Source organism: Enoplosus armatus, chromosome 3 (assembly GCF_043641665.1).
Source record: "Enoplosus armatus isolate fEnoArm2 chromosome 3, fEnoArm2.hap1, whole genome shotgun sequence".
Taxonomy (NCBI): domain Eukaryota; kingdom Metazoa; phylum Chordata; class Actinopteri; order Centrarchiformes; family Enoplosidae; genus Enoplosus; species Enoplosus armatus.
The window spans coordinates 12,570,478-12,589,182 of NC_092182.1; the positions used below are offsets into that span (position 1 = coordinate 12,570,478).

At 41.3% G+C, this 18,705-nt stretch overlaps 1 protein-coding gene across 1 annotated transcript in view; it reads right to left on the reverse strand.

The window, feature by feature from the left end:
• arhgef25b (Rho guanine nucleotide exchange factor (GEF) 25b) overlaps positions 1–18,705 on the reverse strand; it is a 26,056-nt gene continuing 7,351 nt past the window's right edge. Inside the window, 15 exon segments of the mRNA XM_070902526.1 lie at positions 1–99; positions 2,168–2,308; positions 2,406–2,611; positions 2,693–2,873; positions 2,959–3,150; positions 3,240–3,317; positions 3,674–3,724; positions 3,867–3,959; positions 4,066–4,155; positions 5,011–5,080; positions 5,314–5,417; positions 5,623–5,689; positions 6,410–6,537; positions 9,537–9,641; positions 9,745–10,058. Coding sequence (XP_070758627.1) covers positions 1–99; positions 2,168–2,308; positions 2,406–2,611; positions 2,693–2,873; positions 2,959–3,150; positions 3,240–3,317; positions 3,674–3,724; positions 3,867–3,959; positions 4,066–4,155; positions 5,011–5,080; positions 5,314–5,417; positions 5,623–5,689; positions 6,410–6,537; positions 9,537–9,641; positions 9,745–10,058 — 1,919 coding nt within the window.

An 18,705-nucleotide genomic window follows, 5' to 3' on the forward strand; every position in this document is an offset into this window, starting at 1 on the left:
TTACTGCTCGCTCTCCGTGAGCTGATCCAGGTTGTTTGGTCGATGTGCTGAATGACTCCCATCGTTTAATTTGGTCGCCTGGAAACTAGCAGTCACATCCTGAGAGGAAAAAAAAGAGAAAGCAATGAAATGTTTTTTTGTACTTGTGTTGTATAAATGTGAACATTCCTAGTTTATGTTACCAGTGTTACAAAAAGATTAAATTAAATGAGGACAAAATAATGAGATGAAAATGAAAAAGCATTCAAGGAGTTAATCACATCACCATAATATAAACATTACCGATCTTGACTACATATTTGATACAAACCTTGTCTGTTAAAATATTTTCAAAGCTGCATTAATTGATTTTTGTTTGGCCACTTGGGGGAAGCAGAACAAGCTGTCAACACAACATTGACATATGATCACAAAGTTAATTACAGCTAACATGTTAGCAAACATTTGCAGCAGTTATGGAGCAACATTGGCATTCATTTGGAGTTGGGCTTTTGGCCACCTGACAAACCTGACAAGTCCAATATTCACTCTCTTTGAGCTATGTTTGTTTGCTTTTGGTCTCTATCAACCCCTGAGGGAAATATCGCCAACAGTGTCTGTCTGCTGCTGCCTGTTGTTGCATGAAACTGGGATGATGAGAGCGGTGAGAGTGAAGCAAAACAGTAAAGTTGTGTGCCGTAAAACCAAAACGATTAATTGAAAGAAACCAAAAAGCTCCTCAGAGCTGAGGAAAACTTTGAGGTGATGATCCTCTGTGGGGTTGTCACTATGACTCACCTTTACCACATTACACCTGGCCATTGGATCAATTGTTAACATAGAAATATTGATTAGTGCAGCTTGAAAGAGGATGTATAAAATGTCTATTTATGTGGTTCTCAAACGCTGACATTCACCTCAGCTTTATACTTAAAACTAACTGACACTGGATTTTACTTTTGCAGACATAACATTATAGATCTGTTACATTAAAATGTCATGTTGCTCAGAAACACTTGTAAACTATGTGAAAGTCTGACAAAGGCTTCTCCCTGAGTGATAAGCACCATAGAAAAAAAGATTTCAGGAACATGGGAAACCCGTCTGAACTCCGGCACCTAAAGCAGGATGGAAACGCTGCTGATCCAAAAACACAATGAGGGAGGACAAAAGGACGAGAGCGACTTTGTGGAATCGGGCCAGATAAGGACGTCTAATAAGAGCACTGGGATCAAACCACTTCCTCCTCTACGTGGAAGTCTGAGTGAATAAGATAAAACAGAGGGTCAGTGGGTTTCCATTCACTGGATGACTGAGTGACACTGGCTACAGATTAGGTCGACCAGGTTTGTAAATCTATGCAGAAACAACAACAGGATATTTGACAAAGGCACCCGGAGAGTCATTTCCCCTCATCATCAGCGATCATTACAAAAAAACGGCTGCTGACACAGAGAGAACAGCTCCACCAATCTGATCTACCCAATTTAAAAACCAGCGAATTCATTTGTATTTTATAAACACTTAACAAGGTAATTATAAAGTGTACAATGATCCTATCATGATAAATCTCACAGCTGCACCATTTAATTGGCTCTACTTACATTTACTCAGGTGCCGTTCTAGTTCCAGTTTAACTCAGTATGCCCATTTTGTGAGACTTTTACTCCGACACACGCAAATACCTTCAAATACATAAGACTTTTCATTATGTACTTTATGGTTGTAGTTACTTACTAGTTACTGTACATCCAAAACATGTACAGAAATAAGCTTAAAGTGATGCATTGCTATCGTTTACCTAACAGAGCCCTCAAGACTAAAGCAGGAAGCCGTTAGATACAACATAAAATATAACAGCCTTTGTGTTGAACCCATGACTTTTACTTTTAATAGAGGAGTGTTTGTGGGCAGGTGCTGTGCACCTGTAACCACACCAAACAGTGATGTCACAGTGTACTGACCACACTCTGGAGTACACTTGTACATCACTGCAGCAAGGTGATAAGTTTAACCACTTGTCAACAAAAAATGGCTGTTAAAAGTCTTCTTTAAATTGTTTTTATGTTATATATTATTTTCAAACTTACTCCTGTAGTATGGAACCTGTTTGTGGTGCTCACAGCATTGAAAAGGTATAAAAAAGTCATCTGAATACACTTTTCACTGCTAAGTAAGACTGATGTACCTGCATGCTGTGCTGGCTGAGGGGCGGCAGGCCATTGGACGTCCCGCGGGCGTGCCTCACCTCCGTGCACAAACTGAGCTGCTGTTGGGAGGAAAGCGGCGGGTGAGCTTCTCCAGGTGTCGCGGCACAAGGATTAGAAACCTTGAGAGAGAAAGAGAAATCAAAGAAAGATGATGTCAGAGAAGGAGAAATGTATGAATTTACACAAATGTGGAAGGGAGCGACGCTGTTCACTCACCGCCTTCGAGGCCGGGCAGTGTTGTGGCGGACGCAGGGAGGGCAGGGAGGTGTTGTAAGACAGCAGGCAGGGCCGCTGACGTCGGTCCATGGATGCAGAGGAGTGAGGTCGCAGGCCAGATGCTGACGCAGTTGGAGACTTCATGTTCCTGCCCAGGCTGTTTGACTTGCTTTCCCTGCGTTGGTACTCTATTGGAGACTGAAGGGCTACAGCGGACAGGAAGAGGTGTCACATTATTCAAACTCTTGAATCTGTGGTTTTATTTAAGAAAAACTGAGCCCTGGTACCATTGAGGAAGTTTCTCTGAGTCTCTAAGATCTGGATCACGTCATCGAGCCAAGCTTGCTGTATTTCCGGAGATGACGCCTGCATGATGAAGCGCGTCACACTGCCGTCAGTCCCGCGGGAGGTCAGAACCAGACAGCAGGGATCTTCCTCAGAGTGTTCCTCCACGCCCAAACAGCTGACCTGCAGCGTACAGAGGACTTGTTAAACACTAAACACTAAACTAAAGACGTTTTAAACATGTTTTAAAATACAGTGTTACTCGCACCTTGATGCTGTTTTTGAAAGTATACCCTGGCAAAGAGAAGCCTTTTTTCTTATCGATTGGCTCGCTGAAGATGACCAGCTGCTCAAACAGGAAGACCCGCCTCTCCTTGGCTCTGGACAGGATGCCGCTTTCCTGCTCGCTGACAGTGAAGGTATCCTGCTGGAGCAGCTTCCCCTGAGCTGTGATCTTCCCCTGAAACAGTATGTTCATCACAAACATTGTCACAGACCATACGTCTCCCTGGACATGTGTTTCTTCTCTGAGGAAACAAAAAAACTCACCTCAAAACCTTGGAGCCTGCCCACATTCATCATATCATTACAGCGTTTTGGCACAAAACACATCACCTCCACCGCCCTCTGATGGAAGAGATTGGATGGAGGAGAATAAGTAAGTGAGAACAACATTTTATGATATACAGACTCAGAATACCACTTTATACATTCAGTTGTCAGTTTATTAGGTACACCTAGCTAAAACGAATGCAGTCTAACTCAACAGTCTTCCTTCATGAAGGTTATAATGTTCAGTTTTTGTTGAAAACGTGTTGATTCAACTGTGTGATTATTTTTGAGGCTGTACTTTGTTGTACTGTTGAATTGTATTGTATTATACAGAGAGGCGTTTCTGTTATTTAGCCTGCCCTCATTGGGGTGGACAAAATATAAGAAACACCAGTTTCCAATAAACTGCCAAGTATGTATGTAGCTTGTACCTGCAGCTCCTCAACATCCCGTCCTGCTTTCCTGTAGTACTTCAGGAAGTCCTGGGGTTGTCAGTCAGAGAGAGGTATATTTAGAGTTTTAATAATATGATCATATTTTTTTCATGTTGTAATTAAAATAATGTAAAACAAATAATGTAACAGTGCAATGACTGCAGATACACAGTCATGTTGAACAGCAAACCTTCAGCAGTAGCTGATACTTCATGATCCTCTGAACAGGTTTGATGAGCAGATCGTTGAGCTGTAGCCTGTGACCCAACTGCTGCCTGAGATCCTGTCAGGTGACAAAAAGAAAAAGAGAGAAAGTGTTCTCAGTAAAAAGAAATAAAGTCTTTAAAGAGCTCCGGTAAAAACTGACTGTAGTATAAAAGCATACTCACCTCAAAGTAGGTCTCAATGTACTCAGAGACGATGTGCTCTGATTTGGGTTTGTTCTGACAGTAAACCACATACATGTGAAGACGCCGCTCCTGGAAATGTAAGAATTGAAGAGAGAGAGAGCTCATGTGACAATTATTCCACAAGAATCTGTGTGTGAGGGGCAGCGTGAAGAACAGACAGACAAAGAATTAAGCTTCAGAGCTGTTCGAACTCTCAGTTTTGTTGTGTTCCCATTCCCCTCAAGAGTTTTCTTTTTTGGGGGGACAGTTTTGTTAAATCAGCGACCTTTGCCTCATTAAATAGTTCCAGTGGCTGAGAAAGAAAGGTTTAATTCGCCGTGGCTTAATTAGGCATGCTACAATACACTGAGTGAAGTGGATAGAGAAGCTGAGCTGCACCAAATCTAAATATTTTCCCCCATTTTTCTACAGTAGTTTATTTTTCTGCTGTAACAAGACTAGACACTGATACTGATGTGTACAGTGCCAATAAAAAGTATTCACCACCCTTGGAGTTTTTTCATGTTTTACTGCTTTACAACATTGAGTCTGTGTCTTTCAATTCAGCAGTTAAAGTTTAGTGTAAAAGTACATATGGAAAACTTCAAGCTGGGGGTGAACACTTTTTATAGAGCTCTGTAATTCCATCTTATTTTCACACACAGCGTGGTCTCTGTGGAGCATCTTTAACGCTGGTTGTCGGCTTTGAGGGCTCTTTAGTCAAACCTGATTACAAGAGTGTTTATTCTGCAGCCGCACCTGCACACAACTGATATGCAAGATGAAGACACATCTGGATGGCAGGGGGCCAAGGCTTTACGCACAGTCAGAGCTCTGATCTGTGAGGCGGCTGCAACCTTCAGCCAAACTGAAAACCCACAGAGAGACGGAAAAAAGAAACCTCTCATCCGCACTTTACCGTTACTCCCTGATTTGTAGACTCACATGTTTGATGAAGAGCTGGGCCAGGCTGTCTGGATCACCCACACATTTCTCCAGCTCTCCCAGGAAATAACTGTGTGACACAAAGCGGAGAAGGTCAGGCAGGAACAGTCATTCAGCCAAACGCACACACACACACACACACACACACATACAGGCAGGAAACAAACAGCCACAGGGGACATGACACAAGCTGAGCCATCATGAAACACGAGGAGCTCAGAAAAAATATGTGTACACTGTAAGAGATCAGGGATTCAGAAGAACTGAGAAGGAGAAGAGACAGAACAGACGTCTCTGACTCACTCTTTATGCCAGTCATAGATCTGGTGGATGTTTCCAAACACAATCCTGTCCTTCCCTTTCATGTCCTCTGGAATTCCCTGATTGGCCATGGTGGCCATGTAGCCCTACGCACGCACACACACATACACACACACACACACACACACACAGACACATGTCATTAATCACATCAGAGGTTTCCAGATGGAAAATAAAAATGTCTCTTTCAATCTAAGACATGAATGTTGCAGAATGCTGTTGATGAAGGAGTCTCAGCTATGTCTTGTATAAATGTCAACAGATTATTTAAAGAGTGGAGGAGAGACGCACCTGCACGATGAGTCCAAGATCTTCCACATACAACCTTTCTGTCTCTATCAGCTCTGTCAGGACATATCTGAGCGAGAGAGAGATTTTGAAACAACGGATAATCATTCACATTGTGGCAAAATAAAATCAGAAATGTATACACAAGTTAGTTCAGCGTTAAGCTTTTTAAGCTTTTTCGCTTTCTTGCTGAGAGAAGGTTCTCTGTACAGTAAATGTGAAGCTACAACCAGGAGATGGTTAGCCTAACTTAGCATAAAGACTGGAAACAGGGGGGAACTGCTAGCCTGGCTCTGTGCAAATAAGGTCCAGCACCTCTAAAGCTCACAAATTAATACATTATATCTTGTTTGTTTAATCCAAACAAAAACCAAAGTGTTTGACAATTTGTCGGGTGCAGTGACTTCCTGGAGTCTCTGATGGTTGCATGGCAACGTCACAGTGACAAAAAGACTGCAGGAAATCACTTTTCCAAGCCACATAACCCCCTCATATAACCACAGTCGTTTTTACACTCAGTTTTTTGTACGGATTAGCAAACAAGATATAATGTTACTTATTGAGCTTTAGAGGTGCTAGTAGCCAGATTTTGTTACCAACAGAGCTAGGCTAGCTTTTCCCCCTGTTTCCAGTCTTTATGCTAAGCTAAGCTAACCGTCTGCTGCCTGTTGCTTCATATTTACCATACTGACATGAAAGTGTTCTTCTCATCTAACACTCTGCAAGAAAGCAAATAAGCGTATTTCCCAAAATGTCACTCTACTCCTTTAATGTCGAGGTCGACACCTACATGCTCTTCTCTAAGGCAATGTTTCTCCCCTCCTCGCTGTCCACTGTAGCAGACCACTGGCTGGCTGAGTCATCAGTCACAGTGCAGCCGTCTTCCCCTTGGAGAGTGTTGATGCTGGATTTTTGACTCTAAAACACACAAACCAGACAGCACAGCCTTTGTTAACATCACTGTAACATATTATGCGAGAGGAGACAGACAGACAGCAAGCCATCATGTTCTGTCGAGCAGTGAAATTACATATTTCATTTTGAGGTACTTTTTTTGATTTCCATTTACTCCACTACTACATTTATTTGACAGCTACAGTTACTAGTTGCTTTTCAGATTAAGATTGTACATTCAAACCATATGATAAGCTTGTAAATGCAATACATATACTAAAGGTTAAACCAGTGGCTCCTAAACTTTTTGATTCCAGTGACCTCTTACAAAGAGCTGTGTCTAGTTGGGGCCCCTTAATACAATTTAGATGTCTATGAGTTTGTAGCAGAGAAAGAGAGACAAAGAGAGATTTGCCCTCTAAACTTCTAAAGCGTTGTATTGGTACTTTTACTTAAGTAAAGGATCTGAGTACTCCTTCCAAGTGCTGTGGTGCAGAGTGATGGCTGACCGCAGCATCAACCACACAAATTCAAATCATTAAGCTTCTTCTACAGCGTCCCCTGACCGAGCCAGCACACGTCTGTAGAAAAATATAAAGCTGAGAGGGGAACACATCAGTAGAGCAATTTTACTGATCCCTTTTGGAAAGTCATGCCACCCCCAAATCCCCAGTAACCTGAGAGTAATAATCACTTTTTAATGTCCCTGCTTGCTGCTGAGGAGACTGTTGGGCAGAGACATTTGGAAAAGTAGAGTCAGGCCTGACGGATGAAGGTGAATAATGTGCAACATTTGTACGATTCAAGTCAGATAATAAAGTTAGGGTAACTGACAAATATCCCTCCTCTCCTAAAAGCAGTATAATCTAATGTGAATTTGACTGTAATCCTCTTGACATACTGTGGTCTCACCACATTTTGTTCTCTGCCTCTGTGCACTAGATGATAATCCCTCTGTTGAGCCAGTTTGTAGGTCAAATATGCACTTACTGTTTATTTTCTCTTTTTTTTTCAGGGTCAATCTTTTTTGCTCTCTTGCTCTCTTTGAGTTGACTGTTCACGCCCTCACCCAGCAGACAAAACATCTGAGGCTGATTCAAACAAATACAAACTGATCCACTCGTCAGCAACCATTAAAACTGCTGAGCTTAGCTTACTTGTTGCTCTAAATGTTTCCTCCTCTCTTGCAGTAATTTCTCATCAGCTAGAAGTCCATTAGCTCCTCTGAAAACCATGAGGAGGTTACAGGAAATAGTTTGACGTGTTGGGAAAATGCTTATTCACTTTTATGCCAAGAGTTAGATTTGAAGATCGATAAAGCTCTGATGTCTGTTGGACTAATATGTAGCTGGAACCAGCATCCACTTAGTTTAGCTTAGCATAAAGACCGGAAACAGAGGGAGTGTAACAAAATCTGCCTACCAGCTCCTCAGAAGCTTCTTAATTAACTTATTGAATCTTGTTTGTTTAATCAGTACAAAAAACGACATGCAAAAATGTACATTTCACAGGCGACTAAGTGTCAGACTATGTGCTGGAGACTCCAGGAGGTTACTGCCCTTGACCAAAAAATTATAGTCCATCCCATAATTCATTTTTAAACAGTGAATTGTACTCGGGCAGGACAAGAATAAAGGGTTTAGTTGAGGAGCCAAAGTAAACACAAAGCTGCAGGTGTCTATGGAATAATATTGTCCCAAAGGCCCACTGGACTGAGAAAGGCTGAAAATGGGGACAGTCATTTATCAAGCAGAACAATGTACTTTAAAGGATTATTTCAACCCTTTACAAATTCTTCTTATCTCTTATGTAAAGCTTGCATAACTCGACTCTGTCATCTGTGAATACTGAGTACTGTCCAACATCCACAGGCCTGTTTCTCACCTTGCCTGTCAGCCTCTTCTTCTTCTAATTTTGGCGTACTTAAGCGGCACCCTTTTTACTTTTACAGTTGAAGCTATTGGCTGTTGACAGTTGGAAGTGATTGCCCATGTGATAGGAGCTACTACCGAGCTTTGTCCGCGTCTTCTATGTCTTAAAGGAACTGCTAACCAAGGACCGCCAGTCCTAACCAGCTTGACACACCAGGCTCACCGCAGGGGCTGGACCAGTCCACGGCCAAGACAGAAAGAAGACAGAGAGCGACAGGTTCATGCCGTAAGCTCATTCCTTTACCAGTCCAACAGCCAACGCCAGTATTTATGTTCACGTACAGCCGGCGGCCCTGGAGTTCCCCTCGACAAATTAGATCTTTATTGCTCGGACCGCTTGGTTGTCGTGACAGTATCCTCCTCACCCCCAACCCTGACCCTGTTTCAGCCTGTTACAGACTGTTTGGCTAGTTGATTACATCCAGATGCTCTCGAGAAAAGCCCACAGGATTGATTCCACTCCATAGGACCTTGCAAAGAGTACTCAGTACAGTCTACGGTTACCAGAAAGTAGTAGTATGTGAAAATATGTGCTATTAATTTGGCACAATTGTTGGAAGTCTAATAATGCAAATAAGAAGCCTTTCACATGCTACTACAACTGACCAGGGCTTAGAGGGACATGTGCATGTTTATAATTTATAGTTTCAGTGTGAGTTGTCTTGACATTTAAGTGTTTCAATCATTTATACATCATTAACTTATGGGACCTGCATTACCAAAGGGTCTGATGATGACAGAGGCTCCACTGAAAGAATTAAAAGTATAGTTTGCATTATTCAGGGTTAATTTGTGTATTTCTCAACAACTTGTCTGGTCAACTGCTGTAATTATATTTTCTCACCAGAAAAAAGTACTATTTTATATACTGTGTCATTTCATATAATCGCAGTAATAACTTGTGTGTGTTATTTGTATGTTCCCCAACTTCTGTTGCACCGCTAACATACCACAGTATAGGCTAGAATAGAACAGAATATAACAGACTAGACTTGAATAGAATATAATAGAACAACACACTATAGAGTAGAATAATAGAATAACATAGTAGAGAACAGACTAGACTAAAATAGAATAGAATAGAGACATTACTAGATTCTGAGCGTCTCTGCCTTGCAGGAGGTCAGATAAGTAGCCCTGACCAGACAGCTGTGTCGGAGAAGTAGCTACTGGACTCAACAGATCGTCTTTCCACACCTGTATGACACAAACACAACAACCGTCAAGAACAAGAGTATAAAATGTGTTCATAAATGTAGGAGGTATTAATGAAGCCTCAATGTCTGTCTATGAGTCTCACCGTGTCTCCAGAGGGGAGGATGGTGTAGTTGTCTAGAGGCCTCGGCTGAGTTTCACTGAGGGAGAGGAGCGATGGCGGCTGCCTCCCGTCTGACCTGTACATCTGCTTCTCCACTTTTCCCGCTCCTCCTCTGGCATCAGAGCTCAGCTTGCGGACGGGATTGGTGAGCCATTTCTTGAGGGCGCTGACGGGGTGCCGTGATCCTCCAGACGAGGAGTGCGAGCAGGGGCTGGAGCTGCCTGAGGCCTGGTGGGGCACAGACCCCATTGATGGGGGGATACTGCCGTCGTTGCCCGCCACAGAGTACGACTCTGCTGAGAGAGAGAAAGAGGGAAAAGGATTGGGTTAACGTACAGCAGCTAATTGAGGGGTACATCCTCTCAGGTCAGATGCTGCAGACAGATTTCTGCACAAAAATGTTGTTCAATTTCCTGCGTTAAGCCCTAACTGTAACTTTAGTAGCTGCAGCTACTGTACCTACCGGTCCTAAATCATTATAAACACAAAAACAGATCAGTTCTCACGAGGAAGGACTCCTCGTGAGAAGTAATTTAAGTGGAAATTATATACTGCAGCTTGACAGTATGCATTTGTTGAACATTGTCTAAAAAAGAAAATTGATTTAAACAAGAAATGTGGTGACACCAGTCAAAGGTCACACCATTAACATCACCGTCAAAGTATTTACATCGCTTTTACTAAACTGTATAAGAAACAATGCTGCAGTATAGAGGCAGTTCAAATATAGCATAACTGAACGTGGAAAGTTTATTTGCTGCATTGACACAAACTTTATTTGCATTCGCAGAGGTGGACCTCATGTTATGTAGATCAGCTGAGCACAGTAGAGCAACATATGTGATATTAGCAATGCCCTGAATCTAATAAGGAGATGGAGATTGAACCACTGACCTGTCAACAACAAATACAAATCAAAAGTTGTTTAAACTGTTATTTAAAGGAAGCCATTTGGAAAGATTTAAAGTTAAACAATAGTTGCACAGTGTGAACATTGGTGCTTTCTTGTGAAAAATAAGTATTTAATAAAATGATGTATTAAATTATTTCATATTCAATATTCTAATTAGTTATTTACAGTTATAGTTTTCAGACAATAACAAGTAAAAGACCTGCATACAAAAGTATTATCAACTAAATGTATTTCTAGTGTCAAAAGTGTGCAGCAGAATGACCCTGTCCACTTGTTTATGTATTAGGTATTATTATTTTTGATGCATTGTCATTATTGTTATTTAATAGTAAATACTTTAATATAATGTGACGACAAAAATACTACTGTACAGTACTTTCATGTACAGTAAATTAGCATATGCTTATTATTGGATTTTAATGCTTTAATCTGCAAAGTAACCTGTAATTATATTAAATAAATGCGGTGCAATATTTCCCTCATGTAGTAGCACTATAATGAAGCATCAAATGAAAATACTCAAGTGTAACTACCTGGTAACTGTACTTAAGTAAATGTAAACTGGTTATTTTGTTACTGTCTTCATTGAGTCATGAGTACCTGATTAAAACCTGCACTGGAACATAATGACACACATTCTAAATTACGCTTTTAAATTCTGTAATCTTTATACCAACTGTGGTGAACGCAAACCCTCATTTATCTCAGCTACAGATGGTACTCTTGGTTTACCTAAGCACTGACTTTTAAAATGTAATTTAGTTACTGAATGAAGCATTTAACGGATACAAACTGAAATGATTTTTTCCCCCTGTCCTCAGTGGATTATGTGACCAAAAGTCAGTCACAGCTGAACCCATCATGTCTGCAATGAACTGCCCTCATTCTTTCTACAACTCAGGCTGGACCAACTCTACAACTGACACCCTTTTACACCACAGCTGGATTTTGTTTCCAGCTTTAAGTCTCCTGACTATGGAAACTGGTACCTAATAGTCAACCACACAGTTTTAATCAAGCACCCTAACATTAACATTTCACTCTGTTCTGCTGATCGTAGCAAAGTGGATTCTTGCCCCCATTTTGTCGTTTTGGACTCTTCCCAGAAGCCACTATTCCCTGTCAGCACATTTATGTAAGCTGTAATCATAATAACAAGCTTTCAAGAAGCCAGTGAAAATCTGGGTCAGCCATTTGCCAAAAAGGCCTGATACTGCCATTAAACAAGGCACCATATTGACAGTAAGATGGTGCGTTTCATCCTGCTCCATTTCAGCTCTCCTTTGATTGCATGGGGACCAGAAAGATAAATACAAAAAAATATGCAAATATTAAGTTCACTGTTCTCGTCATTGGTGATTATCATTTGTGATGATTTTATTCAAAGGCATGTACTGTATATCTATCATGTTAATATGTCGGTACCTTGAGCTGACTGCCAGACAAAAGTTCAGTCTCCTACAAAACAATCTAGACACATAAAGTAGGCTGTAATTAAACTAATTCATCGTCTGGTACTTCACTCATGCAGCGAACAACACAAACTAATTTCTATAATGGGATGATTAAGAGGGAAGGCAGGAGGGTCGGGGTGTGTCTGTGTGTGTGTGAGTAAGTGAGAGAGAAAAAGAGTGTTTGTGTGTTATGTGTGTGTGTCTGTCTTTTTCTTGGCGGAGGTTTGAACCTGTTTGCTTGTCTTCAAAATGAGTCTCATCAAAGGCCCTGCTGACCAACAATAATCAACCAGTTCAGGAAGGTCAAGGAAAGAAAAATAATCCAGAAAATTGTGGAATTGAAAATTATATAAGATACCAAATAATTGATGGAGAGAAATAAGAAGTAGCACAACTGGAAGTTATTGTTAATTGGGAAACCAGTCTAAAACCTGTTCACCATCTTAGTTTGGCGTGTTAGCATGCTAATATTTGGTAATTAGCACTAAGCACAGCTGTGGCTGACGGGAATGCCATTAGCTGCCAAATTAAAATTTTGACCTGATGGTGGTGCTAGATAAAAAGTCAGATGATCACCAAAGTCTGATATCACGCTCCATTTTACCCTCACTCGTGAACAAGACCCAGAGATACTTGGTGTAGCAACTCATTCCCAGTCCACCATTTTCTGGCAGAGAACCATGGCCTCAGACTTCGAGGTGCTGACTCTCATCCCGGCTGCTTCACACTCGACTGCAAACCGTCCCAGTCTATGCTGGAGGCCACGGTCTGATGAAGCCAACAAAAGAGCAGAGAAGTGATTCTGAGATTGCCAAACCGGACGCTCTCCTCTCCCTGGCTGCACCTTCAGATCCTGAACACCAACTGAAAACGTGTTTGACTTCCTGCCGAGCTCACACTGTGGTTATATAAGGACCGGATGACTCATAGTAACTGCCCCGGTACCCCACACTACTGCAGTACCCCCCACAGGGCTCCCCGTAGGGACATGGTCATAAGCCTTCTCCAAGTCCACAAAACACATGTAGACTGGATGCTTAACTCCCATGACCCCCCCAACAACCCTGCAATGGTAAAGAGCTGGTCCACTGTTCCACTGCCAGGACACAATCCACATTGCTCCTCCTGAATCTGAGGTTCAACACTTGATTGGAGCCTCCTCTCCAGCTGCCTGGCATAAGCTATCATAGTGTGATACCCCGTTAATCGGAGCACACCCACGTCGTTCTGCCATTCTGCAGGCGCTGTCACAGACCTCCCCACGACACTGCAGAGGCGGGCCAGCCAGGACAGTCCCACAACATCCCTACTATTAACCATAAAATGTCGGAATGGCTTTACCAAAAATGACTTTCTGACCATATCCTTTTCAAATTCAACAGAATCAGTTGGTGCAAACGTCTACAGATGCCCACATATACACACATACTGTCTTCACCCTGAACAGAGACAGCCACCTGGTCTCCTTGTTTTTTATCTATCAAGGTTAGGTCACACAGCACCACTAACAACCACCTCACCATCTGTTGAAAGGATACAACAAGTGCATCTTACTGCAGGTTTTTCTACAAATACGTCAGCATTTTCTACGAAGTGACCCTTAATGGTGCGTGATGGTCATCGTGACGTCCAAACCACCGCTGAGCTGAGCGACTCAGCTTGTCGTGTTTGTTTGAGGCGCTTATGTAACGTGTCATTTTCCCACAGAGCAACAGCTGGACCACCATCCGGACTGCAGGGAGTGTCAGCAGTGGCTGCAAGCATGCATACTGTGAATGCCTCCTCGCATGCAGGCTTTATGGACATCCAAATTATATTAAACAATTTCTTCTTGTGTAAACCTTCTGTCCATGAAAATAGTGAATAGTGGATGTTGAGGGCTAACTTAAGAAAACATTTTTCTGTGACCATCCTATCACCGGGGCAGGTTTAGGTAGCTTGTCATTCATGGTGGTGGTTTTATGTGCAACACAAATTCTCTATTACATACAGAAACATGGATGGGTTAAGGTTTGGTGGGGTTTGACTGCACTGCATTGCGGTTAAATAAAAGTTTTATATGCGAGAGTGGAAACTAACTTGTTACTGGAATTGAGTAGATTGTTTGTGTAGTTTTTGGAGTGTGTAAGCTTTTACAGAAGCAGCATACTTCTCGATAGTTGAAATCACACCTATTGATGATTACAAAGTTACACAGCATAGTCAACTAGACAACTGTGGAGCATTCACAGTGAGCAAGGACAATCAATCTGGCTTCATTTTGTTAATCCATTTTATTTTGTGATTTCTTACGCTTCCTCACACTTTCTTTATTTATCCAGTTAAATTACTGACCAATAAAAAGGCTGTGGATTATGACCCACCTTTGACGCACCTGTCCTAGACATGCAGGTGTGGAGAGATGTATTTTTTCAACTGTTTCTGTTAAAACAATCCAGTTTAAGCTCAGTGGTCAAAACCACGTCTGGCAGTGTCATTCTCTCGAAAAAGTGACTTAGTATGTTCTACTCTGTGGCAGTTCGTCTGTTTAAGTAAAACCTTTGTAGTAGTCTATCATCAACGTACAATATGATGTGATGTGATATAAAGGGTAATTAGTACCATCTCTGAATCACTATCATTCTTATAGTCATGGTATGTTAATAATTAACTCATGTTACATGAGAAGAAGAGTATATACTGTATTTGTGCTTATGTATCTTTGATGGGAGAGAGCGAGTGCGGCTTTCATGACCTACTTTACTCTCTTCATGGAAGTCTCTCTCTCTGTTAGAGCAGATGGTTGGGAGACAGTTAACTACATCTTCCCCCACTAAACCCCATAAATGGTCAGCAACAGCAGGAATTATTGAGATGCTGTTGGAGCGCTGCTTCAAACAGTATGATGACACATCACCAAGTGTAAGCATGAGTAAAGCTTTACACATGTTACGTGCCAGGTCTTTATTTGTCTGTATATGGGAGCTGATTACTGTTGGTGCGTCATATTCTGTGCATGGTGATGGATGAAATCATCATTATTCAAATGCTGTCATTTTGGGCTAAAACGGCCTCAAGTTGGAAAACCACCAAGGGAAAAACTGCACACCGTTGTCATCACATAAACTACAAATCAGCCACTTTCATGTCGTCTGCATCCTCTCACTCCTAAACAGGGTTGATGCACAGTTTATCAATCTGGGAGAGTGACAGATTAACAGAATTAACAACGCACACGCACATGTAAATGTGTCACCTTCTTGGCTCCACATTAAACTAATGAGTGGTTTCATTCCTAAACATGAGAGAGGACTTTAAACGTGTAGGTATGAAATGTTACATTACAGTTGCTGTCGCCTGAAAGACATCAGGAAAAGGTTTGGCCACATGTACAAATGCAGAATGGAGCTCAAGGTTAAACCTGATCAGCTGATCTCCCTGTGCATCAACTATACAAGTAAACACAGAGTCATTGGCCTGCACTGCCTTGTAATGAAAATGCACATCCAACCAGCCCAGCCTTCCATATTATTTGCTTAAAAATATCTTCTTCTACTGTTACTGCTAAGGCTACCTGCTAACCACTGGCCAGCTGCCACTGCAAAATGGTTCATCTATGTTGCCATATGTGTTCATATATCAATATAAGTATAAAATATCTGTGGTTTGTTCACTCTCTTTGCTCTTTGCGTCTGTGACCTGAACTATTATTAGGTATTTGCTAGTAAACTATGACAAGAATGATTAGGATTAATATCCCATCACATCACATGCTATATACATCCTGCATGCTGACAGCTGACCCAGTTACAGTTCTTACAGTGTAATAGGACATCTACTCCTCACTTCCTTTTTCCCACGGCCCACGAGAGTGGACTCTCACTCATACATTGTGGTCACCCCTCATAGTTTTTGTTTGCTGCTCAAAAACGATCTCAGTCTACTCCACCTCCCCTCACTGAAGGTCTGGTTAAGGTCAGAGTTTAGGTTTGAGTTTAGTGAGTAAGACAAGAATGAGCACATGTATTGAAGAGTGAACTCAACGCACCAGTTTCACAGGTCTTTGCACTGGCATCAGGCAGTGGTCTGCTATCGGTTCCCGGAGTCCAAACTAAAGATGAAGAAGCATCATTTAGTTACGGTACTCTGCACCACGCAGCTTGACCAAACTTACAAGAAATATAAGACTTGCCCCAACTTTTACTACTTCTATATCAAAGTTTAAAACAAAGTTGATATGGCAAAACGTGTTAGAAAACAGTTGCGTTTTTACACATCCAACAGACAAAAAGCAAGTTGTGTTTCTGGCCACCTGGCGAATGTAAGTCAAATATTCACTCTTCTTTCAGCTCTGTTTTTTTTGATCTACCCACTTCTGAGGAAAAATATCTGGCTCTTCAGCAACGCTCCACTATGTTCACCAGCTAATCACTAACTTTGTCTGTCTGCTATTTGGTGCTTTCAAACCTTTTTGCTGAAAACAGCTGTCTGCTGCAGCTGGAAATGATGTTGACCCAAAATAATAACGTTGTGGGCCGTAAAAACAAAACAATGAGGTGAAAGACACTAGAAAGCTCAGGAGAGCCAAGAGGAGCTGCATATTTCTCTGTGGGTGCATCACTACAAAACAACACTTTTACATACAAGTAGTCATTTGATCTATTGTTGACATAGAAATATTGATTATAGCAGATTTAATCACTCATCCTTACTTGCACTTACATCTTTACCTATCTTGCATTTATTTCTTCTCTTTTAAGTCTTCATTTTAAAGTTTTAATCTATATTTATCTATATTTCCTGTATGGTGTTTTTAATGGATTGCATGTAAAACACTTAGACTTGCCTTTGGTCTACAAATAAAGTTGTCTTGCCAAAGAGGAGAATGAGTTCTCAATGTCTGCTGGACCCTTCTCCTGTAGGGATGCAGGACCATGTCTAATTATCTAATGATCTAGTTGTCTAATTATGTGATTTAATGCAGATCAAGTTCAAATTCAGCGACAATATTTCAGCAAAAAACACAACCACCAAATGCAAAAGTGAAAAATGACTGGTACTGAACACTTGCTTGTTAGTCATCGTGTTTACTTCTTCACATGCTGGCAGTGATGACCTCACACAATGGTGGTCTAATGGACTATTAGTCATGGCAGTTTAGGAGCCAGAGTGATGGATATGTAATGAGACAGTGAGACTTTTGGCAGGACTTTTAAGTAGATTTCCAAGCAAGTTTCCCAAACATACTTTATCTGGAGGTGTTTCTCTGCCTTTATAAATAGCTGCTGGACATTGTGCCAAATGAAATGCAACACTCAATGAGAGAGATCGCAGAATGAAGGAGTTATGAGAAGGCAGTTTTCAGGGGAGGTAGAGGGAGATCTGAAAGTTACAAAAACAGAGGAGAAAGCCCCAAACCACATAAGAACACTTGAAAACAAAAGAAAAGGCTCTCCAGCAAAAGCTTGTCTTTCCTGCAACCACAGAATAAAAAAAGGTACGAAAGAAGAGACAAAGAGATTAGATGGAAGACAGAGAGCCTGTGCTATCCTGACTGTGACTGCTAGGCTTTCTATGAACACAAAGCAAACTCATCCACAGACTCACAAACAGAGAAAATTTGTATTTTTAGAGTCAGAGGGGAAGAAAACACAGCAATAGAGACATTACACAGGCGATGTGCATCTCAAAGAAAAGAACAACAGTGAACAAAGGTGAGAAAGCAAGGCATCTCAACACAAGGCTGTTTTCAGTTTTTACATACAGAATGTCTATTTGCAGGGTCTGCCAGTGCAGTGCAGCTCAGAGAAGAGCTGTTCTGTAATCACTCCCCGAGCAACTGGAACAACAGAGGATTTAAGGGTCAGGGCAGTAATGGGACGTGTTTGTGTGTCTATGTATGTGCATGTCGAATGTGTGTGTGCGTACAGCTGCTTTTGCTCTGAAGCAGGGACGTAGTATTGAAGGGGTACAGATTAAGAAAATCACTTTCTGTTGTTACAAGCTGCCACACACATATATCTTTACAGAACAGCAGTCAAAAATGCATCTGATATGAAAACAGTGACTAACCCTCCACAGGAACAAAAAGAGAAAGGACAAGTCTTTACTAATGTAAGCTAATGCTTTCATCTCACTGTATCTAAAGTTTGTTACACAACTTTCTGTTTTTGCCTGCTGCCACATATGGAGCTCTGAAACTGACTAACTGTACTAAAAAGTTATTAGACTAAAAATATAACATACAGTCAATAATATTGTTAATCAGATAATTAAAATGGAGCGTAAATAGAAATATAAAGCTTTATACTTCCTTTAATCTCCAATCTATGATTAGTTACTTAGCAGGCAAGCTAATGCTAACTAAGTCAGCTAGCTAGAGCTACTTGAAAGATCAGAGACACCACAATGAAAGTCTTGGACTTATCATTGATATTTAATGTCTCTTTTCTCATAACATCAAACTGAAACAGTTAAAAGAGTGATGCTACAGCAGTAAGCATAGAACAAAACAGAAATGTTGTTACTGGTGTAAGCTAATGCTTTCATCTCAGTATCTGATTACTGTCAGTGATGCAGATAGAGATCATAATGAAG